General features: G+C 35.2%; 1 protein-coding gene across 4 annotated transcripts in view; it reads right to left on the bottom strand.

The window, feature by feature from the left end:
- Positions 1 to 295: 295 nt before the first annotated feature.
- Positions 296 to 23,571, bottom strand: part of Plod2 (procollagen-lysine,2-oxoglutarate 5-dioxygenase 2) — an 83,135-nt gene continuing 59,859 nt past the window's right edge. For 3 of the 4 annotated variants that reach the window (XM_074060067.1, XM_074060069.1, XM_074060070.1), the window contains exons 8-20: positions 20,803 to 20,904; positions 18,269 to 18,394; positions 16,607 to 16,728; positions 15,061 to 15,165; positions 11,962 to 12,087; positions 9,811 to 9,952; positions 8,642 to 8,704; positions 7,434 to 7,547; positions 3,990 to 4,055; positions 3,282 to 3,386; positions 2,127 to 2,273; positions 1,898 to 2,023; positions 296 to 1,725 (exon numbers count right to left, since the gene is read on the bottom strand). In XM_074060067.1, coding sequence (XP_073916168.1) covers positions 1,570 to 1,725; positions 1,898 to 2,023; positions 2,127 to 2,273; positions 3,282 to 3,386; positions 3,990 to 4,055; positions 7,434 to 7,547; positions 8,642 to 8,704; positions 9,811 to 9,952; positions 11,962 to 12,087; positions 15,061 to 15,165; positions 16,607 to 16,728; positions 18,269 to 18,394; positions 20,803 to 20,904 — 1,500 coding nt within the window. In that variant the 3' untranslated portion in view covers positions 296 to 1,569. The remainder of the gene's footprint in view (positions 1,726 to 1,897; positions 2,024 to 2,126; positions 2,274 to 3,281; positions 3,387 to 3,989; positions 4,056 to 7,433; positions 7,548 to 8,641; positions 8,705 to 9,810; positions 9,953 to 11,961; positions 12,088 to 15,060; positions 15,166 to 16,606; positions 16,729 to 18,268; positions 18,395 to 20,802; positions 20,905 to 23,571) is intronic. The other variant, XM_074060068.1, reaches the window with a different exon arrangement.

Genomic DNA, 23,571 nt, shown 5'->3' on the forward strand with positions numbered 1-23,571 from the left:
ATCTTCATTGCCTAAAACTGTACCATAGCAGAGACACAAAACACCAGCACAAGGAACAAACGTGTGGCCTCTGATTCCTTACTGCTAAAATGAGTAAGATCAAATCTCCAGCCACTGTAAGATTATACAATTAAAGTTATAATTTAGTAAGTGGAGTTTTGATAAGTTATGATACTATTAACTCTATCAAGCAAAATGAAAAAAAAATAGCCTTCATGTCTAGATATTCTTTCAGAATCCACCACCACCTATTCACTTCTACAGATAAATCCCCAATAATAAAGAAAACACAAAATGCTGTGTTAAATTATTTTATTTTCCATCATTTTCTAACACATAGTGTTAGAAAAATGAGTTTTGGCACCATGATTATGCTCTTCTTTTCAAGTTTGACCTTTAAATTAAAACAGTAGCTACAATAAGGATACTTAAACCTCACTCAGACAAATATTAAAAAATGAAATCAAATTTTGTTCTTTTTTTTTTAAAGTGGGATACAGGGAAAGTAATAAAGAGACAAAAGATAAAATAGAAATTATGCTTAAAAGAGAAAAAAATCAAATGATCCCCTGCCCCTCCAAAAAAAAACAGGAGAGAGACAAAAGGCAAGAAGGAGGAAATGAGGCTCAACCACTTTATTTTCCTGATATAAAATTCAAGTACTTCAATAGCTTTAAAAAAAAAATCATTACTAATCTCAATGAATTTTTTCTTTTTCCTCACTGTTTTCTACAATCAGAAAGACAACAGAATGAAACAAAATCTTAAGGACGCTTGCTGATTTTTAGTTGACACATGACGTACTTTCAGAAATGGAAAGGCTTGTCAACTTTCCTGAATGCAATCTCTCCTTACTATAATCCAGTTTGAAAGGGTCATTGAAGGAACGTAGGGTTTACTTTCTAATATGAATGCAGAAATAATCTGCCTTATGCTCTAAGCAAAGATGTTCCAATGGATACCTCCTTGGTTGTGTTTATATTAAGTTTCCTGAGAAAAACATTGCATAATATTTTTCTGTGTTCCCTTAGTGTTGCTCCTGTAAAAGGAACTAGCACAAATGGTCAAAACAGTGATCGATAATTACAAACAAATTTCATCATCATCAGATTTCCAGGCTTTAAACTTGCTAATTTTCATTTATATCCATTTTTTCTGTGTCCCCCACATATTAATAAATAAAATTCTTCTCAGGCTTTTCTTAAATAAAATATCATCAGACTTACTTGTCACTTATACATTGGTACCTGAATACTTTATCAACTTGAAACACAAATTCAGAAAATTGTCATTACTCTCAGAAACAGTAAAGCAGAGAAATAAATATTTTCTTTTACATTTTTTTCTTTCTTCTCTTCTTCAACCTGTGTATAAAGGCTCAGAGCAGACATTAAGAAACATCAAACAATTTTTTTTTTATAAAAAGTTTTTCAAATATTTGGTCCAAAGAGAAGTTGTTCTGTTGAAGTTATTTAAATATTCCTGTCATCGTCTCAGCACAACTTCAAAGACATGCTCATGCCAGTCGTCTGTTCCAAAAGAAAATTCAATGCAATGGAAATAAGTGACTCAGGGATCTATAAATGACACTGCGATGTACCGTGTTCCATTTTTAACAGGAAGTCCTTCATGCAAATGTGTCAGTCTCCCAGGGTGCATGAAGCTCCAGCCCTTTCTTGGCGATTCAATAGAGCAGTTGTACCTTAGAAATTTGCATCCACCTCCCTAAAAAAAAATTAAAGCGAACAAATGTATCAGCTTACAATTTTCAATATTCAGTTAGTGGCAGAGTTCAAATAATAGCATCTGAGAAGAATCTAAAAAAGAAACTAAAGCAAAGCCCCTTACAGAATACCAGACTTCTTTTGAAAGATCAAAAAGGCCGATTCAAAATTACCTGAAAATCTTTTCCCACATTGTTAAGAGCAATATTGATGGTGAACGTTGAAGCGTCATGGTGAGGACGGAGAGAGCGCTGTCTGTCAGGCGAGTACTTTACAACAAAATTTAATAGTGCAAACCCCTAGACAGGGAAGTAAGCCAGTAGATTTGTTTAACAACAAAAACATACGGGCATCTTTGAGCAGTAACAGGCAGGGAGCAGGCAGGGGTAGGAGGACAGCTACCTTTGTGTAGTAGCCTGCAAAGACCTTCAGTGTAACCGGAGCAATGAACTCGCGGATGAAATGAAGCCACACGTTCTCCAGGTCGACTTGCTTCATGTGGATGTCATCGGTTGGCACGTTTTCATAACCGCCGGAAATGCGGCTGTCCTGCAACCAGCATCAACGCATCATCGCAGGCAACTCACAGACATTGCCTTGCATTTCTTTCAACCACAGATCGTAACATACAATAAAACATATCTAACCACCTGCTTTAATTATAAAACGATCAAAATTTCTTAGCTTCAGGTCAACAAATGTTGCAAAGGTGAAGTTAAGTGAGGCAGAGCCACTACTCCTGCCGTTTACTAAACGTACATCTGAGGATTCATTATACAGTAAATGCAATGGACTTCCTGAGCTCTCACAAAAAAGCTTTCTCTGCTGTGTTCCTCACTTTTCTTTTGTGAATCCCACAATCTTCCAATGACTGTTTTTCATGATCTCACAAGACCGACTGAATTCAAGTTCTTCCTTAAACTTTGAACCTTTCTCTTCCTTAGCTGCTAACTATTGGGGCCATTATTGGACAGATACAGTAATATTCCAGTCTCCCCTGAAATCCCTGTGACCTGTTAAGGAGGTGGCAGCATCTGTGGGTTTTCAGAAGGAAAGAGGCACATGGGAGCAATGTCAGCATTGCTGTCTGCCGAGTCTTTGTAAGCACATGTAACACAGAGCAGAATGACACTGCACACAGGCAAAACAGATCCCTCCTTCCAATGTTTACACAGAAAATAGTTTCGACAGTGAATGTGCATTTTTCACTAGTGTTCACGTGAAATGCAAGGAGGAAAAAGTGTCTGTGGAGAAGAACGGTACCAATGAAGACTCGTATTACCAAACCAACTCCAGCCTCAGGGTGCTGACGCCTATGGACCAGGCATCAGTGAGACACTGCGGTCAGGACGGATGAATGACTTCTCAGCATTAAAACAATGAGCAGACAGTAAAATGAGACTGAAAAGAAAGTCCTCTGGACAGCCTTAGCTAGATAATTCCTATAGATAAAAGGATGTGTGACAAAAAGGACAAACCCCTGTGAATTCTCTGGGTAACCACACCCTTCCTTTCAACACACACACATTTTAGTTCTTTGTGGAAATGACAACTTACGTGATGTTTTCCCCCAGACCATTGGCCGTAATGTTCCATTTCTTCCACCAATTCATCGCATGCTTTTTCAGAAAATATGGGGAACCAAAAGACATCTGGACAAGGCTGTAACATGGTGTCACCATTGGAAAACATGTGTATTAAACATGTGTATTAGTATAGTTCTTTGATTTGTATAAGACAAAAAATTCTTAATGACTAGAAAATACTGTGTCACAGTTTACTTGGCAGTGTTGTTCTTTCTTGTGGTACAGAAAACAATGGTGTCTCAGAATTGATATTTCTTGCACTCTCAGTAACAAAGGCTGAGCTTTGAACACTAAATAGAGTTCATATTTTGAATCTCTCTGAGAAATGGCTTTTCCTTTAAGAAAGAAAACCCGATGTCTTTCAAAAATAAACTTCCATTGAAAGAGGTCTACCCTAGGGATCTATCAAGAGTTCCCTAATTCCAGTGGTTTCAACACTTTAGTAGTTATAACACTTAGGAGCATGATTTTTTTTAAAGGTATTATCTTAAATTATTGTTCAGCTCCAGTTTCATAAGTATTGATCTTCAAGGCTGTAAGCAAGTCATGTGAATTTTTACCTAAAGGATATTTTCTCTACTTTCACATTTCCCACTGCACTACTAGGCCATTAATAAGATTCCCTTCTGAAAAACAGCAAAAATGATGTTCTCTGTACCATAACCAGATCAATACTAACCTGCTCTACTATATTTTCAGTGAAAATCTTGGGATAATCACGGTTTATATACTTTTCCTTCCAGTCCTAACAAAAGAAAATTACATACATTAAAGCAAATACCTTCTTGTAAATGCTTTACTAGAAAACATAAAGTACATACATTTTAAAAATTACTCCAACTATTTATAAATGACTATGTATAATAGACAAAATAAGAGTTTTCAGAAAACAGTTTATATATATATACATATATATATAATTTTTTATTGTTGTGTTGGGTGGGGATACATTGTGGCATTTATGAAAGTTCTTACAATATATCAAATATATCATAGTTGAATTCACCCTCTTCATCATTGTCTCTTATCTCCCTCTTCTCCCATTCCTGGACTAGTTTCATCAGGTCTCATTTTTTTATTTACACACATGTGTACACAGTATTTGCATCATCTTTACCCTCCCACCCTTTCCCCACCTCCTCCCTCCTCCCACTGGTATCCCCCCAGGACCTGCTCTGTCCTCTGTCCTCTGATTTAAAAACACAGTTTATATTTTAACCTTTGTCTGCTTATACATATGCTCACGTTGTTCCATAAAACACAAAACTTTTATTTTATGTCTCAGGGTGTTAAAATTAAATAATTTTAGAGTGACTAAATTTGCCTGGTATATTTTATGCATACACAAGAGTAACTACATGTGGTGTTTAAAAAAAAGACAGCACTGGTCGTTTGGCTCAGGGCTACAACAGGTATTTAGCATGCTTGACACCCTCAGTGTAATTCTCAGAACCTAAAAAAAATGAGGAAAAAATCCTATAAAAAATAATGGTAAAAATTAATTCATGAATGAATTAATTAGTGCCTTATTTATACTTCCATAAGGAAATATTTTGCTTTTAATTTTTAAATGATTTTTAAATTTCTACCTTCCCTTGAATTTTCAGTATTTATCAAAGAATAATGATAGGGTTACTGACACAGTTTTCTAAACTATATTTAATTATTTTTTTATCATTAGGATAGATTAACTACACAATTAATAGAAGTCACAATGCTATCTGCATACACACTCCCTTTTACTTAACTAAATTAAGGATTACTGCCTTACATTGAAAATTGTCACTTCTCGTGACTACTCATGCATTTCCCTCTTCTCTGTGACAATCTCTGACACATAAACCACATAAAAGACATGTCGACTGTTTTTCAACATTAGCCAAGTAAACTTTTTTCTGGGACAACTGATATACAAACCCAAGAATGAAAAGGTACAAGTAAAATATGGAGTAGCTTAAGTATGGTACTCAAAATATATTTTTAAATGAATTTACGCTATCAAAATTATCAATTTTCTCTTTACATAGTATAAACATAGGAAGTGAGGCCATATCTAAAAAACACAGAAAGCCAAAGGACTGTGGGTGTGGATCAAGTAGTACAGAGCGAAGCCCTGAGTTCAATCCCCTAGGACTGCAAAAATGTGTGTACATTTTCAAAAATATTTGTCTAAAATATACCTTTGAGGCTAGATTACAGAGGTGCTAAGATCATGGCAATTTACACCTAATTCTGAGTTTTGTATATCCTTATATGGAGCTTAACTTTGATGTGGAGAAACCAAAATTATCTTCAAATTTTTTTAGTAAAGAAAGTATTTGTATAGTGCACAATTACAAGGATCAGATTTCTGTATTATTTTATTATTTCCTTACTATTTTTCAGATTTTTGACTCTAAAACATGAAAAAAATTAAAACAGTCACCACAAGATTTAGGAATCTATAGTATTTTTTCTACGTATCATTTTTATTGATGTTAAGAAGGTCCTATGATCTTTCATTGGGACAATGATACTAAAACTTCATTACAGACTGTCTTTAACGTCATTGGCCAAATGAGGACTTTACTAAATTTTAGAAATTCTGACAAGGGGACAATCACTAAGTGTTTTGTCATCTGTCATCACTCAGCATATTCATTGGTGTAACTGATCAGAGAGTAAGTAAAGGCTTGGAAAGAAAGGCAGTTCCTACTCAGATCCGACTATTTTCAGCCTGTGCTCTCCTCAGAGGTGAATTCTTACACAAATGTCTACCATGTAGGATGCAATTTAGGACTTCTTACCAGGAGGTTAATATTATCCAAGAAATCAAGTAATTCTATCCCTCAAAATACCAAGAAATTCAGAGCCAAAGTGGAACATGCAATTCCATTCTCAAAGAAAAACAAGCCTCTTTTCAATTCTACTCCTGCAATCTGAGGATATAGAGGTAAGATGAGACAAAAGCACTTTTAAAATACCAGAATGTCAAAAGATTTTCCTTTCCTATTCAACAGAGTATTCAGAGACGATTAAATTTACTCTTTCTTGATCTGTACTACTCCTACAAAAATTAAAGACAATTCTCATTAGGTGGGTTGTGTCTTTGTAACATAATTTTTTTTTTTTTGTGGTACTGGGGTTTGAACTCAGACCCTACACCTTGAGACACTCCACCAGCCCTATTTTTGTGATGGTTTTTATAGAGATAGGGTCTCACGAACTATTTGCCCAGGCTGGCTTCGAACCGCGATCTCCTGATCTCTGCCTCCAGAGTAGCTAGGATTACAGGTGGGGGGGTCTCTGGTGCCTAGCTTGTAATAATATTAATAAAAAAACTATTATCACTGGCAAGGGGTAATCTTAAGTATCAATTTCACAGAGATGATTATCCAAAACAGCTTTTTCTTTTGAATAAATGTGCCAATTTTACTAAATGAAAGTAATCCATATAAATCAAATTCAAAACTTAAAAAGAAAAAAAGAAAGGAAAACAAAAAAAACCTTTTAGACTTCCAAATGAACTATTTTCCAGATGTGGTGGGGCACACCTGTAATCTCAACAATTGGTAAACTGAGGCAGGAGGCTCTCCAGTTCTAGATCAGTCTGAGATACATAGTGAGTTCAAAGGTAAGCCTAGGCTTAACATCAAAACCCTCCCAAAACAAGGAAACAAACACACAAAAAGGAAACAATTTCTTTAACTTAAAGACTTTCTTTATATGCTATACAAGCATGCTGTACAGTTTTCTCTGGAAATTCTCATTGTATATTCTCAAAATTGTCAAGAAAAAAATCCCAAAGTGATAACATAACTTCATGAAATTTCTTCTGAAAATCAAAATATCATCATATATAATCTACTTATAAACATTTTTCTGAGATTGTAATTAAGATTGTGTGGTACTTTTGAGGACAAATAACTCACTTTCTCAAACCTAACGTATGTCTTAATTAAAAAAAATAAGTTCTCAGACTTTAGACTGAGAGTAGATTTTAGACCTACTCTACAGATCATGAAATACAACTAGTTATCAAATTTTTTAAAAGTCTTATCACGTTTTCCTATTGTTTGCCAATAGATTTATATTTACTAAGAGTTATAGGAAGAGAAGTAATAAATGAAATTGAAACACATACCACAGGATTCTCAAAAATCTGCCAGAGGTCATTGTTATAGTGGGAAGTATTGTAGTTAGCAGTTGATAATAGTCGTCCAAATTCGTGTCTATTAGAAATGTACATAAACACACCCTACATGTCAAAAAATAATAGCATTAATCTTAAAAGAAAGAATGGAAAATAAATTTAACCAAAGGAAAAATACGTAGGATATAGTAATTTCAACAACTTTTTATTTCATTCATGAACATGCATTTTTATTTTTTATTCAAAACGTGCATGATTTAAAATAAATGAAGTAAGATTTCAATTGTGAATTCAGACACCGCACAAAACTAGTAGATAGCACTGACACTCAACTGAAAAAAAGGACAGGAAGAAGCGACTGGTTTTGTCCCTTTCTCATTGATCCTAAGGGTAGACATCGGAAAAGAAATTCCTGTTTGAAAGCAGAAATATTTTGAGACACCAAAGTGCAATGCATTTTACCTTCTTTTTGCTTTTTTCCCCTTTCAAAGGAAATGTCACATTTTTAATAAAAATTCAAAATGGCAGTGCCATTTCATCAGAGCATTTCATTCTTTTACTGTTGTATTATTTAGATTGAATACAGAAATTAGTCATGCATTATAAGGCAGCTTAAAAACAAACAAAAAATTTCTTCTCAACCTTTTGGCTAAAATTACGTATTGTGAAAACAAACAAACAAACAAACAAAAACAGCCTCGCATCTTTGCCCAAACCAAATAAATGTGGCAGACACAACTGAGGCCAGGGTGTTCCTTTTTGTACCTGTTTTAATAGTAAGAGGATTAGTAAATCAAGAAGAGTGCCCAAGCCTCATCTTCAATGAAAATGCACTTCAAAAATGCATTTTATACTTACTCCTATGTCTTCTCTCTCCAACTCCCAAGGAAAAAAATACAAACTAGAAAAATACAAACTTGAGTGACAGATCTCAAGGAGTTTGGTTTAACTTCTCATCTGTCAACCATAAAATATAACTCACTTCAAAGACCCAAGAGCTGACTCTTAAACACTGTTGCACCATCTCACAAAACACACACGCACAAGTATAGTTGATTAACCTGTGAATACCAACATTTTTACTAGGCTAAATGTAAAGAAACCTTTAAAAAAAAAAAAAACTTTACTGCTAAGCAATATACTGTCTCGAATAGTAATTACATAAGCAAAAATAAATAGAAAATAAATAAAAATAACACCTTTGGGGGGCTGAGCATTTGGAATGTGTCCGGAGTAGGGGAGTCTTTTTCCCTTTGTAAAGTCTAAAATGAAGAAAGCAATGGGTAAGTTGAACTGCACACCCATCCTCTCAGGCATTCTTTGGTAAATAAAAACAGCAGCTCTTGATCGAGAGCTGACATTCTGAGATAGACGCCCTTCACAGGCAACATGCAGAACAAGCAAAGCTGGTAGCACACACAAAGAAACTTTCTCCAGCCCTTTCTTTCTTTCTCTTTTTGTTTTTTTTGGTCAAACACATATCCAAGCTCATTCCTTAGATAAATAATTAAGGTAAAGTAAAAAATGAGTAAAAGAGGCCATTCCAGGATGCGCTGCTGAGTCACATCAGCCAAACACGAGCACAAAATACAATCACAGATACTGAGGGTATTCAATACGTACGATGTGCATAGATTTGTAGGAAAAACAAGTGTATTAAAACATCACATGCCTTGTTAAACTAAGGAAGAAATACTTGCCAACTTTTCTGATTTCAACTAAAGACACAATTGCTGACAAAAATTTGGAAATAATTCAGTAGTTACTTAAAACAGGAAATAATATAAATATGTCTCAACATACTTATATATTCTGAAAAACAAATCATTTTCTACAGTTACTTAACTTTTATAATAAAAGTAAATTTGTGCAGCAATGTATGATGAGGTTTTCACATAGATTAACTATACTATTTATCTCATTCTTTAACTTGAGAAATAAGGAATGAACCTGCTTTTTAAGGACGCAAAGATAAAAATACTATAAGGTATACCTAGCTAGAGAGAATATGGACACCAATTTCATATCAAAAGTGTGTTCTTCTTAAGTATGTGATGATAATTTCACCTATCATTTAAGTAATTTTAATTAAGTTGAGTTTTCCTTATACAATTTCAAATGGAAATAAAGATGGATTCTTGCAAAGCTGATTTGTAACACTTTATCACTGTAACCTTACTATGTTGCATATTAGTCAGTTAACATTTAGAAATGTTCACAAATTATTCTCCAAAAAGTATAGGACCAAAAAAATTGGCTAGTACTTACAAATTAGAAAGACAAAAGCATCAAAACACAATGACATACCAACTGGAAAAGCAAGCCATCTTATAAAAACATTCAAGCAAGCCATCACTGTTTAACTTACCATTTCTCTAGCATTTCGGCAAAGAGCCATATCAGGATCCAATTTATCACGAATGAAGTAGTTTCTTTCATTCATCTCTGATCGGAGTGTCTTTCCTTTAATTAAGTACACATTAGCCATGTATGGGACATTCCATATTCCTCTGAAAGCAAAAAGACATTAAAAAATACCACAAATACAAAAAAGAAAGTTTTATTTTTATATTCTTGAAATAAATGCTTTGTACGTATTTGGCTGTCATGTTCTTTACAGTTGTTGCAATGAAAGGGAATGTTTCCATTCTGTTGCACAGAATGTTTCCATTTAAGATTAAAAAGTTTCATATAAAAAATAATGATGACCAGCAGTGGGGTGCTAGAGTTTGCTCCCATTGGTTCCCTAGAGCTAACTGTTAGGAGTACATTCAGTGATTTCACGTATAAAACCTGAAATTGGCCATGGTGGATGTATTTGTAACCCAGAAATTGGTAAACACTGTAATTCAGGATACTCCCTACCCCAAGAAACAAGTGGCTACTGGCAAATCAATGAATATACCATAAATTCCCCTAAATTTTATTCTCTTGAAATTCACGAAGTCATGCCAGGTCTTTTATGGACAAGGAAGATATGAAGAAATGTGGCTGGAGTGTAAGAGTGTTGGAAGGCTCTTTGGTCCTTTGTTCTTTCCCACACCTGCTTCCTCACCGTGAGATTGATTCCTCTTATACAAATGGTTCAAGTCCTTTGACCTAAAGGACTGGGTCTGTGGCTTTTGGAGAACAAAAAGGAAAACGCTTGACCAAGGAAATGTAAATGTACTTTAAAAGAAATACAGCATCATTCTCTCTTGCTTAGATGTGACCAGAGAAAACAGCCTCATGAAGTACAAACTGTGTCAAAAGAACTCAGAAATTAGCCGTTGCGGAAGTGAGTGGGTAGTGTTTCACTGTTAGAGGAAAAAATGGACACATACATATCTATTAGTAAGATGTCATTCCTTCCTACAGCTTTTGAACATGAAGTAAATTAACTAAACCAAAGGGCTCCACAGTTTTACTTATGCTTTAAACAACAATGGCAGTAGATTAGACAGATTTGACTAAAGCAAAAGTAATAACATAACAACCATGAACGTGAATTCTTTGTGAACCTTCATTCCTGCTGTTCCCACAGATGCTATCAGACATATAGCATTTATATTTATATATATGTATATATATATATATATATACTACTCTGACTCAATAAAACAACTTTAATAAAGTATTGTCTTAATAGTGTTTTCTCACCTGTCACACTTTTAAATTGCAGCTAACAAAATATTTAATCTTACTTACATCATTCAAATTTAAAGTTTCTACAGCAATCACTTTCTTCCCACTAGAAAACATCTTTTTACCACTCAACTATTCAAAGAAAAACGTGTGGCATGTTTTTCTAAATTTAAGGGCATATCTTTATAGCTGGGAGAGTATGAGTCCACGTTTTTACTGGACTGACAGGCTGAGAAGTAAGGCAAAGCACTTAACAACTCAGTCACTCTAATCCACATCTCTATGCAAAAAAGAAGAATGGTATTCTTTCCTGGTATTACCTTTGCAAAACTATTTTGACTGGGATTATTTTTTACTGTAGAAAATATCAACTACTCTTTACGAATTAAACATCACTTGTGCACACATTTTGTGGCATATGCCAATTGGTGCACATACCTATCTTTTCACAGGAAAAGGTCACAAAAACTCATGCACCTGTGAACACTGGCAAGTTTTGGTTTTCTGAGTTGTTATTGTTTGCTGATTTATAAATTTTAAAAGCTAGCAAAACAACTCTTAATCACAGCCATTAGCTAAACTAAACTTTCTTTACACACTTTTAACCAGAGCATATTACTCTTCTGCCAACCTTTAGATGAGTACGTGTGGTGACCACATTTTATCTCTTACTAGTTCCACAATGAGTTTCCTTCTGTAAAGATTTAGAAATGGGAAATTCAAAAATATATATATTAGCTTAAACTGTACTTCAGAATCTCAAGTGGTCTTCAGGTTCTCAAATTTCCATTAAACGTGAAGGACAAACATAAATTTAAAAAATTTCAAGTAGTAGTAACGATGACACATTTAGATGGTGGCATTGCACATTAAAAGATCGACTGGAGAGACTCACACTCTCTTGCCCTGGACAATGTCCACGTAGTCTTCAGATCGAGCATAGTACCCATCAGGACTCAGTGCGCCCCAGAAGTTGGACCACAGCTTGCCATGCCGAGTTACGAGAGGAGCAATGATCTTCCTAAAGAAGAGAGAAGCTCGCATCATCACTAATTTTTTGCATGTTGTGGTACTGGGGTTTGAACTCAGGACCTCATGCTTGCTGGGCAGGGCACTCTACCATTTGAGCCATTCCGTTAACCCCATCATCACTAATTTTTAATTACCACAGAGCTACTTTTTGGGAGCTTTGCTTGACACACAGCACAATAAATTCATTCAACATACATGTAATTGATCCAAAAATAAAGAAGAAGAGAAATTTCATCTCAGTCTATTTTCTTAAATGGATTCGTGGCTCATTTTCAAAAATAACTCGTTAAAAAGTGCAACCAAAAGGAAAAATCGTTGAAAATGCTAATAAAATATTAAAGCAAGTCTTAAAAGTACTTTTGCTACATTCAAGAGATTGAAAACACCCAATTATTTAATTATGTATCATATTTAAATTTAATTAGGGTAGTTTAGAAATGACATTAAATAAAATCAAGTATTTCCATTGTCATTGGCAAATAGACCAGTCTCTGGGGCTTTATGGTGCCCAGTGAATGTCCATTGAATGAAAAAAGGGAATGAGACATTTGTAAACAGGCCAGTGTTCCTGCAATTCAGTTCCAAATCACTTTAAAGTATGTTTCCATTTTTTTTGTGACTTTTAAAGTGGGTTGTGGTTATAATAAGTTATCCCTGGCAACACTGAACATTTTTTTTGGTCCTTTATTTCTCAAAAAATAAAATAGAGAGTAATTGCCTTAAAAAGGATTGAAAACCTCCCCACAAAACTCCTGATAAACTTGCCATTGTGATGGTGTTGAGAGGTGGGACCTTTAAGAGGTGGCTAGGCCATGGGGCCCTGCACCCTCCCTTAAGAATGGATTTAGGCTCTTAACTCTAGAGTAGATTAGTTGCAAAAGTGGGCAGTTTGCAGTCTCTATCTCTCTCTCCTCTCTTTTCTCTTCTCTCTCTCTCTCTCTCTCTCTTTCTTCCAACCTCCCTATGTGTCTTTCCCTCCCTCCCTTCCTCCTTCCCTTCCTCTTCCTCCCTCTCTCTTTCCCATGCTTCTCCCAAGGTAACATTTTCCATGTTATAGAGCAAAGAAGCCCTGAGTTAGGCATGGTTATGGAAACTCCCAGCCTTCGGGACTATGAATAAGAAACCTGAAAACCGAATCTGTCTACGTTGCACCTGTGTTTGTGAGAACAGAAATATGAGGAGAACAGATGGGGAGAATAAATCATATTATACAAATGGAGGAGTAAAATTTGCAGCAAGGCAATAAGTGACAGAGAGAAAGGAAGGAAAAGACAATGTCACATGCCCGAGATGTATCCCATTCTCTGTCCCTTTTCAGTCAAGTCTTCAATGTTTCACGGTATTTTGCCATGTGCGAATTTCTTATGGAAGCTGCATGCCTGGGTACAGAAGCAAGAACTGTAGTGATCACAGGAGCCCAAGCCTTTCATCACTAACAGGAGTCCATGGAACTGGAAGCAAGCTCCTCTAGTGACTTTTCAAGAGATAAAGAGACCAAGAGTGCAACTGAATCCTTTATGAAGAAATTTTATTTTTCAAAGATTTAACCATTAGATTAATATTAAGAGGAAAATGTTAAGTACCTGTCATAGATTCTTTAAACATCCCACTAAAAGAAAAACTATTAAGTTCTTACCAAAGTGGCATCAAATAAAAATATCTAAGTATTAGTAATGTGTATTGCAAGTTATTGCATCTCAATCAAAGTCTGAAGAAATTAGCAATGCAAATTCAAGACAATATTACTGAATCCCACTAAATTTAAAAGTTATAAATAAACTATAGCATACCATATCCCTAGGGTACACCACCTGCCTTTTCTTGCTAAATGGTCAAAACCTTATTCGTATGTTTTGGAAAAATACCAAATAGTTAACTTACAGGTACATATCTATGGATAGTTTTACATGGGATTTCAGATACAGATTGATCCAGAGAAGTCTTAGATTTTGAAGTAAAAAATAAATTTTCAAATGGAAAGATTCTAGTGACGAATCCATCATATATGGGATGGATTAATACAGCACAATAGATTTCCTATATGTCTTATTTAGCAAAAAAAAAAAATGTCATTCTAACCTTCATCTGCTAGGCATTCTATTTATTATGACAAATAGCTGTGCTAATACATGCAATGTACTTTAACCAGTGCTTAGCAATTCCTCAGCACTCACTGCAAGGGGTTACTTTGAGTAGCAGCAGTGGGAATAACAAGTGGAGGTTAAGTCTCAAGTGGTAGAGAGCCCGCCTAGCAAGCACAAGCCTTGAGTTCAAACCCCAGTGCTCCCAACAAATAGAGGTTAGTGCCATTTGATATGCAGAGTGTCTTTATCTCATTTCAATTAAATTCAATAAAAACAGGTAGTGCCCAGTGGTAAATCAATTCAATAGTAAATAAAGCTATAACTCTGGCTGTGGAATAATTACCTCTGAAATTTTTTTCAGAAATTTTCTTTAGAGAGCTAAAACTTTCTATGCAATAACTTTTAGGTCAGAAGATTTATGAAATTCTGCTTTAAAAATTCTACAGAGAATCAAACAACTTTGAATTTTATTAAAATCACACATATCATAATTTCACCTCGCTTTAAAGAAAAAAATAGAACAAATTTAATTAATAAACTATACTTGTGTCTGCAATTAATATGACATTTTTCTTTTTTTTTTTTTTTCTTTTTTTTTTTTTTTTACTTATGCAGTGCTGGGGATTGAACTCAGCGCCTTGAGCATGCCAGGTGAACACTCTGCCACTGAACTATATCCCCAAGCCCAGTATTACAGATTTCTAACTCCCTTAAGGCTATTATCTGTATGATTCACTTAATGAAAAGTAAATAATTACAACAAGATGCTTATAGAATGTTGAAAAATAATTTAATGTGACTTATTTCAACTCATGGACTGTTCCACATAGATGTAGAAAATTATCATCTTAATAATAAATTGATATAAATCTTAGTACCTGTTCTGTTCAATCAAAATTTTTAAAGTTCTTGGGTTTGTCAAAACAACATCTGCATCCACACTGAAGTAATAATCACACTTTTCATCTTGACGACAGAAATCCCTGACATTGGAAAAGGAAATGAAATAAAATTAGCTAAAATAAACATTTCCTGTTTGAAAAATATTAACACAAAACTTGTGTGTAAAAGAAAGTTTCCCTAACATATTTTCCAATCAAAACAGCATCTTAAATTTCAAAACAATCAGCTTACAACACCGATATTTATAGGTAGACAAACACTAAAAATTTTGGCCAGGTGAAATATATTTTGAAGCTGCTAAATATTTTAAGACAGAAAAATCTGCTCAGAGTGACAACTTATAATTTAGCATCCAATGACTTCAGAAATGGAAAACAATTCACTCCAGTGTATTTTATGCTTAAAATTTGTTTTGCACAAATAAAAATATTTTGTACGCACACATACTGTAAAATAAAGGCTTATATTTCACGTAGCTGGGTTTTAATTGAATTGTTGGAAATATAAGTGGGTTGGCTCTAAGTACTAAGACTTTCATACTTGATTTGCACAGAATCCTTTCTGAGATAGATGCTCCCCTGGCTGCTTATAGGTGTGTGTGTCAGGTTCGGGGGTGGACAGAGGGACTGACTATGGCAGTCTGTAGCATCAGAGGAACATTGAGGAATGAGTCGTCATTTTCCATGATGACGTGGGAAGTCTGTGTATATGGTTTCCGGGAGAGAAACATCTCTCCCTGTTTCTGAGGTTCCCTCCTGCTCCGCTGGTCCCACTCGCCACTGTGTGCTCTTGTCAGTGTGACTCCCTACTATTCTTTATTTCTAAGCAAAGGCCAAGGAGGACATTGAACAGAAACACTTATTACCACGGTGCAAAAATCAAAAGAAAACAAGTTCTGCATATGGACTCAAGGGATTCTCAGATGAATTAATTATTGAAGCATCAATAAAAACATTTTGTTTCCAAAGGTCTCTTTCCCTCGCTATCCCAACACCCCTACCCCAGGCAGAACCCATTCCCCGGTCCCTGAGCATCCAGCACACAAGGTATTGGGCCTGGAAAGAGACAAGAGTATCACTTGATGAGAAGGCACCATGTCTTCTTGTTATCAGCAGCTCATCACCTTGCCTGCAATATTTCAAGAACAGTCAGCAAATATGTAATTGTTCTATTACCTGAGTCGTGTAAGTACTGTACCTGAAGTATTAAAGTAGCTAAAAGAGGACCTAAAACATCTCTTCCGTGGGTTGCAGCATTATCTAGGTCAGTAGGTAACTGTAAAGGAGGATACCCCTTTATCGCCACAGTGTGGAGTAAGTCTTACCACACGCAGCCTTCAGACAGTGAACTTAAACGTGAGTCACTGCTAAAGCTGTCAATAGTAGCCTCTTGCTGTTGTGTGCTCACACACACAAACAAATGACACCCAAATTTAATATACTGATTTTGGAGAGAAAGGTTTTGCTTTCTTCTTAAACTTTCTTTACGAGAATCAATTAACTTAAAAGCAGTAAGACATACATTCCCATGTTCCTGGCTTCAGACTGACTTAGATTCTCTTCTGGTCCAACTATTTTTATAGTACTGATTTCATGTTTGGCTTTATCGAAAAACACCTTGATGTCCTTTTCGTGATAAACTTCCTGCAACATATTTTAAAAATCAAAATTTAGAGAGAAAAGAAGACAATAAGATGACTGAAATGTTTGAATGGACGTAATGCTTCACCTTCAAAACTGCAGAGTCCACAATTCAAACATTCATTCAGTTACAGACAAAATAATAAACACATTAACAAGCTATACTTATCACTTAAAATCACATGTAGAATCCCAAATATATATACATCAATATTTTTTAAAGAATATGCTTCAAAATTCTTTTAACATCTATTCCTTAAGAGGTCCTTAGTTTTGAAAAAATGTTCCTAACTCAAGGGGAAAAGTGCCTTATAGTCAGAGAATCTTAGATGTCTGCCAAAAAAAAAAAAAGTCTAATGTAACAGGTATTAATCTGTTATAAATTAAAATAATCACATTCTGCAAAGTAAAATATTACAAGCTTCTTTGAAGCAAGAGGGAACAACTAATGGTAACATTAAGAGCTTTTTACTAGAAGTGTTGAAAGTTTTATTGACAAATAATGGAAAATCATCAACACAAATCTATCACCTTAGTATTATTTAATTGTTCTATCATTCAGAAAAGATTAGCTCTTCCATTACTACAGCACTTCTGATTTTTATGTACCAAGTGTCCTGAAAAACTGATGCTTTTCACAGCTTGTTAAAGTCACTTAGCACAGAGAAGCTGCACAGAGTTAATCTTTAAATAATGAAGACAAGAGTAAAAGCTGCCATTAAGAAACTTAACAGCCATATGAGAGCAGGTAAAATGTAAATAAAAGACAACATGCAAAAATAAAACACATTAATGCAAGCACATTTTAAAAAACAAAATGTTTGACATTTCACTCTTTATTTAATCTGACTTTCTGAAAATTTAAAATAGTCTCTGAAGTAAGGAAATGATAATTGACATATATCAGGGGAAAAAGAAGAGTAAATTAAGAAGTATTAGGAGTAAAATGAGGAAATATAAATTCCTCATTTTCCTGAGGAAAAATAAACTACTTTATTTGAATAATAATAACTTTTAAGAGGAGAGAGATAAATAAATGGAAAAATATAAGACAAAAATGTCACTAAATTTAAATAAAAGGGGGAGGTGTTTTGGGGGCTCTGAATAATTTAGAAAGAAACCATAGTATCAAATTCCATTGGGGAAGCATATGTCACTGTAAAATTAAACAAAACAATAACTGGATGCTGTTTTAAGTGTTATGTTAGGGTTTTATCCAAAGTTACAGCAACTAAATGGCCAGCTCTCTAAAGGAAAGTACCAGCATTCAGGCTCGTGGCGTACTCTTCATTGTACACTGAGTTGATTCAGCCATTTTTGATCTACAAAAATTGGCAGTTCATGTGGTTCATCTGGAAAGTATGATGCTACTTTCAAGGTCCTAAAACCCTCTGTTCCTAAGATGGTAGAGCAGTAATGATTCCAAAAATATCCCACTAATTGTAATCAAGCAGACAATGCTTCTCTTCACACACAAACAGCAGTTCCAAAAAAAGTACCCTAAATAGTGTTCACACAGAATATTCATTTCTCAAATACTCACTTTGTTGTGAATGAAGAGTTTAAGTGCTTCTTTTGGGTAATCCAGTGTCAACAGTATGTCCAGAAATCGAGGTAGGAAGGGTGTTGGTTGCTCAATAAAAATGCCTATGGTTACATTTGGATGGACCTTTGTTTTATAGCAAGCATAAAAACACATTATCATTAGTGTTTATTTAAAATTCTATTCAAACCTTAATCCGTGCCACAGAAAACAATACTAGAATTTCAGTTCAACATAATCTGCTAAACTTGAATTATCTGTGGCAGTTCTGTAACATAGGAAATAAATCTTTGTAATTTTACTGAATCAGTTCTTGTAATTCCTCTTGTGCAGAGGAAACTCACTCTAGTACTTATTATATGTAATTAAGGATCAGCCTACTCACTTATCAATATTCCTTCATAATAGCCTTCAAAAAACTTCATTAGATCTAAGTGATATTTTGACTACTTCATCTAAGAAACCAGAATGAAGATCTGGGCTGTTGCTTAGGACTCTCCCTGGACCTGGTCTAGCTTGGTAGAGGACCTGGGTTGGATACTCAAAACCACAAAAAAGAAAAAGAAAAGGAGGAGAAGGCAAGGGAGAAAGGGAAGAAGAAAGAGAAGGGAAGAAAAAAGAAAGAGAAACGGAGAAGGGGAAGAGAAAGGGAAGGGAAGTGGGTAAAAGGAAAAGAAGAAGGAAGGAAGGAAGAAAGAAAGGAAAGGAGTCTATGGCTCACATCTAAAACTACTCTTTCTTAAGTAACCATACAACTGTCACTGTGAGGTATATTCCTTTAGCAATTCTTCAATATTTATTACCTACAGGTGCACACTGAGCAAAGTTTTCTTCAGACATGGTTTCTACATGTAGAAAGGAGACTTTCATTCTGCAGTTAGGAATGAATACTTTCTTTGCAGCACATTTTAGCAGGTTATAAGGCAAAAACCTAAGGACCAAGAGATTTATCCCTATGTGCAAAAAAAATTGCAAGAAAATATTTTTCTACCTTTGTACCAGAAAGTTTATATAAAAACAAAACAAATAAAAAGCATTACTTCTCCCTCCAAAGGACAGTGCTACTTTCTGCAAAAAAGATCATGATGAATTTTTAAACATCTTCAAGGTACACTTCACTCAGAAACAGGCTGGCATTCTTTCCAGATAGGAAACATTCAGTTCGTTAGCTGGAAGAGTGGCCAAAAGAGTCTTACTTTCAAGTAAAATAGGGCTCTATTCAGAAGCTCCTAAATGTAGACAAATTATTCTTTATCCTCCCTTCAGACAGCAATAAGAATAGAAATTACTGAATCCAGCAGCTTGAGTTCAGGACACTGAAAGTCTTTCAGCTGTTACCAGAGCTATCTTCCCAGCAGTTCTATTTCTGCCTCTATTCTTTTACTTAACTGGTGTGCCCTTGGTACTCAATAAACCTATGGTGAATGAAGGGGAAATCAGCCTTAATGACAAAAATCACTCCTCCGAATCCAATTGTTCATACTCATTAGTGTCTTCCAAGATACTAGAGTAACTGTATAAAAGAGTGATATTTCTACAAGATGTTCTAAAACTGCTATCAGGTGACATCAGCATGTTTTATGGATAAACCATAAATTATCTTCAACTGGTTGCTTACCCTCAAAGTAAGGATGAGTAAATATAACTATAATTATCTATATGCATTTTCATACATATACATATATATAAAACCAGGGCCTGGCACACAGTATGACACTGGTAAAATTGCACAGTAGTCAGAACATAGGATTTGGAGCAAGATTCCCTACATTCAAATCCCTATACCAACAATTAATAATCTTATGCCCTTAATTAAGCAAACCACTTACCTTATTTATTAATTTATTTAGTTTTGAAACATTGGGGTTTGATCGCAAGGCCTTCACCTTGAGACACTCCACCAGCCCTTTTTTTGTGATGGGGTTTCTCAAGATAGGATCTTACAAACTACTTTTCTGGTCTGGCTTCAAACCACGATACTCCTGATCTCTGCCTCTTAAGCAGCTAGGATTACAGCCATGAGCCACTGGTGCCTGGCACCCCTTACCTTTACGTTCCTCAGTATTCTCATTTACAAAACTGAACCAAACAGTACTACCTACTTTTTGACTTTTGTGATGTTCAAATGAGTTAGGTCATAAAGAAATTAAGAGTTTTTAATTAGATAATCACATATGATTGTTTATAAATCATCAAATTAAAAATCAAGCACAGATGAGATTGATAAGATCAGGGAGCAACATAATCATTTCTCTCAATACTTTGACCAAGCCAACAGACAAAAATAACACCACAGCACCCATCATACAAAGCTATTAAATGTTAACCACAAAGCTGCTTTCATTGACCTTAATTTTAGTTTATGCTTTCAAAAACTGTTCAGAAGCACACAAATCTAGCAATTTTCTGAATCACTGTGTTTTAAAGTTATACATCCATTACCTATTCTAAAATATTTTTTTCCTATAAATCGCTACATTTCCATGACATTGTACTTTTGTTCCTAAGGGTCATACATAGTCATTTCCACTTACCTCTACTGTGGACAAGTCAACTGTATCAAACTCACAAAGAGTGCAGCCTTTATCCTGTGTCCAGGAGTTAGGTACATAGTTTCCGAAGTAATTCAGGAGAATCTAGTAAATAAGGAAAATGGCCTATGAACAAAAGTGATGCTCGCCAACCAATGTGTTTTCATTCTGTGTTCATGTGCCTTCAAAGCCTGTTTCTACAAGAGACAGACTCTTTCCATGTAAATGTGCACACTGAACAATATTTTGTTCAGACCATGAATCATTAAGCAGAGCAAACTATGTCTAGAAATGTCAGAACATACCTCATAAACTATAAAGGTCATTTTATTTGATAGAAGGGATAATAATGGAAATGACAATTTTAAAAATATATCAAGAAAGCACAATTTTAAGCAAGACCACAATGAGTCACATGAACAACTTAGTAATCAAAAAAATGTGTGTGAAAACCCAGCATGGACACCTACCTTAAGTGGAGTAGTGGCAATGTGATTTTTTCCATCAACACATCGCCAAACAAATACTGAGTTAACTTTATCACTGAAGGCACTGAATTTCCCTGGAAACTAAGCTATCACAAACAAGACTTCTGGTGCTGATTCATAGGCACTGACTCAGAAAAAGATGGCTTGCAGATTAAAATGGTCCTAGGGCAGCTCCCAACTAAAATCACCCCACAATCACCCCACAAGTACCATACTGCTTACCCATCCAACTCTCCTTCAGATCTCTGACAAGGTCCCCTCCTGACGCCCCCTGCACACACACACCTTTCTTTAGGCATCTACTGGAAGTGATTTCATCTGTAAAATCTGTGATTTAGTGTGTGGTTTTAGGGAGAGTCTGAGAGAAGATGGATGGGAAAGACAGGTAAACACACTTAAGATTTTTCTCTCTGAGCCCTTAAAAAAATTTTTGACTAGGCTTCTAAAGTTTAAAGATTTTAGAGGAAATTCTTTTGCTATATAAATAATAAAGAGTTACCACCTCTCCTGAAATTTTAATACCTCATAGTGGTAACAGCATTTGTAGGGCTTTTCCACCCCATACAATTTCACCTCAACACAGTGAGGCTGAAACTGCTTGGGCTAACACCTTGAGCCACTCCACCAGCCCTTTTTCTGTCATGGGTTTTTTTGAGATAGGGTCTCAAACGATTTGCCCAGGCTGGTTTCGAACCACCATCTTCCTGATCTCTACCTCCTGAGTAGCTAGAATTACAGGCATGAGCCACTGGCATTAATTTTTCATTTTAAAGGTGAGCTCAAATCAAAAGTCTATATATTAAACATGGAGAGCAAAAAATATGCAGAAAAGCCCACTAGATTTTCGTAGTTGCCTAAAGCTCAAAGAGATATATTAAATGAAGCAGGTTTGTTCATTTTACCAGATTCCTCTGAAATATTTGGAATTCTGTCCAAATAGTACTATTGCACTGAATCTTTCAAAGAAATGCTACTGAAATAGTACACTAGTAATTAAAATAGGAAAGTCTTTGTGTTCCACGGATACTGTAGGTAGAGCTACATTTAACTCTGCAGCAAGATCAGAAGACAAGGACAAGGAACTCATTCACATTTCTTCTGGATTGCATGTTATTTCAGGAAACAAATTCCAAAGCAGGAAATATGCAGTCATGACATTCATTAATGATATTTCAAGAGTCAATGTGGTCATTTATTTTAATGTGCCTGTCAAATAAAAACAGAAATAACAAATGTACTGTTGCTAAATGAGGAATCTGAGTATTAATTAAGTCACTTCTGACCTACAAAATGTCATGATTTTGAAGGAAGAAAACAAATAGATCTATGTGCAAACAAGTTCCTTATTAAGGATTATTTTTTTAAAAGGCCAAAATGCAAGCATGAAATGCAGAGATTTGGTAAAATATTCTAAGAATGTTTTTAAAGGAAGTAAAAGTGCCCCAAATACATGACCATATTTAAAATCCTTTATTACCTATGAAGACTGTCACTTCTCCCATCTCAAAAATCTTATAAAAATTTAATATTTATTTCATGTATTATTGATCCATTTATTAGAATCCCCATGTAAATATGAAAGTGATGGATAGTTTTAAGAGGTTAGGGTATAAAAAGGCATTACTTTTAGTTTTCAGAATTAAAACTTGATTTTGCAACTCTTCTACACTCTGCCATGTATTTCAATTTACCACAGATAGTTAAGGTCTTTAGACACATTCCTGTTGACGGAAACCCCCTCTTCAGAGCTCCCTCGGCACAGGCAGAGGTTGGCTCCACAGCCCCCCACCATTTACCCATTTACATCTGTTTTCTTCATAGAAACAGCAGACATTTCTGCTGGCAGCTTCAAAGGTGAGGAACACTGTTTATGTAGTCAGGCTGCTCACGGCACTCCCCGCTGGCTACCAGGTGGTGGTATTTTCCTGATTCTTCTTTCACAATAACAAAATATTTCCAAGTATGATTGTCATTTTCATTGGCAAAGACACTTTTCTAGCCAGAACATTTTCTTTCCTTTTCTTTCTTTATTCCTCCCTCTCTTCCTCCCTCCTTTCTCTCCCTTCTTTTTTCCTCCCTCTCTTTCCCTTCCTCTCTCACTTCTTTCTCCTTGGCTCTCTTTCTCCCTCCCTCACTCTTTTCCTCCCTCTCTATTTTACTTCCTCCCTCCCTTCTTTCTCTCTCTCCCCTCTCCTTCCTCCTTTCTTTCTTTTTCCCTCCTTCTCTCCCTTCTTTTTTCCTCTTTCCCTCCTCTCCTTCCTCCCTTCTTTCTCTCTTTCCCTTC

The sequence above is a fragment of the Castor canadensis genome, chromosome 17, assembly GCF_047511655.1.
Source record: "Castor canadensis chromosome 17, mCasCan1.hap1v2, whole genome shotgun sequence".
In the NCBI taxonomy this organism is placed as follows: domain Eukaryota; kingdom Metazoa; phylum Chordata; class Mammalia; order Rodentia; family Castoridae; genus Castor; species Castor canadensis.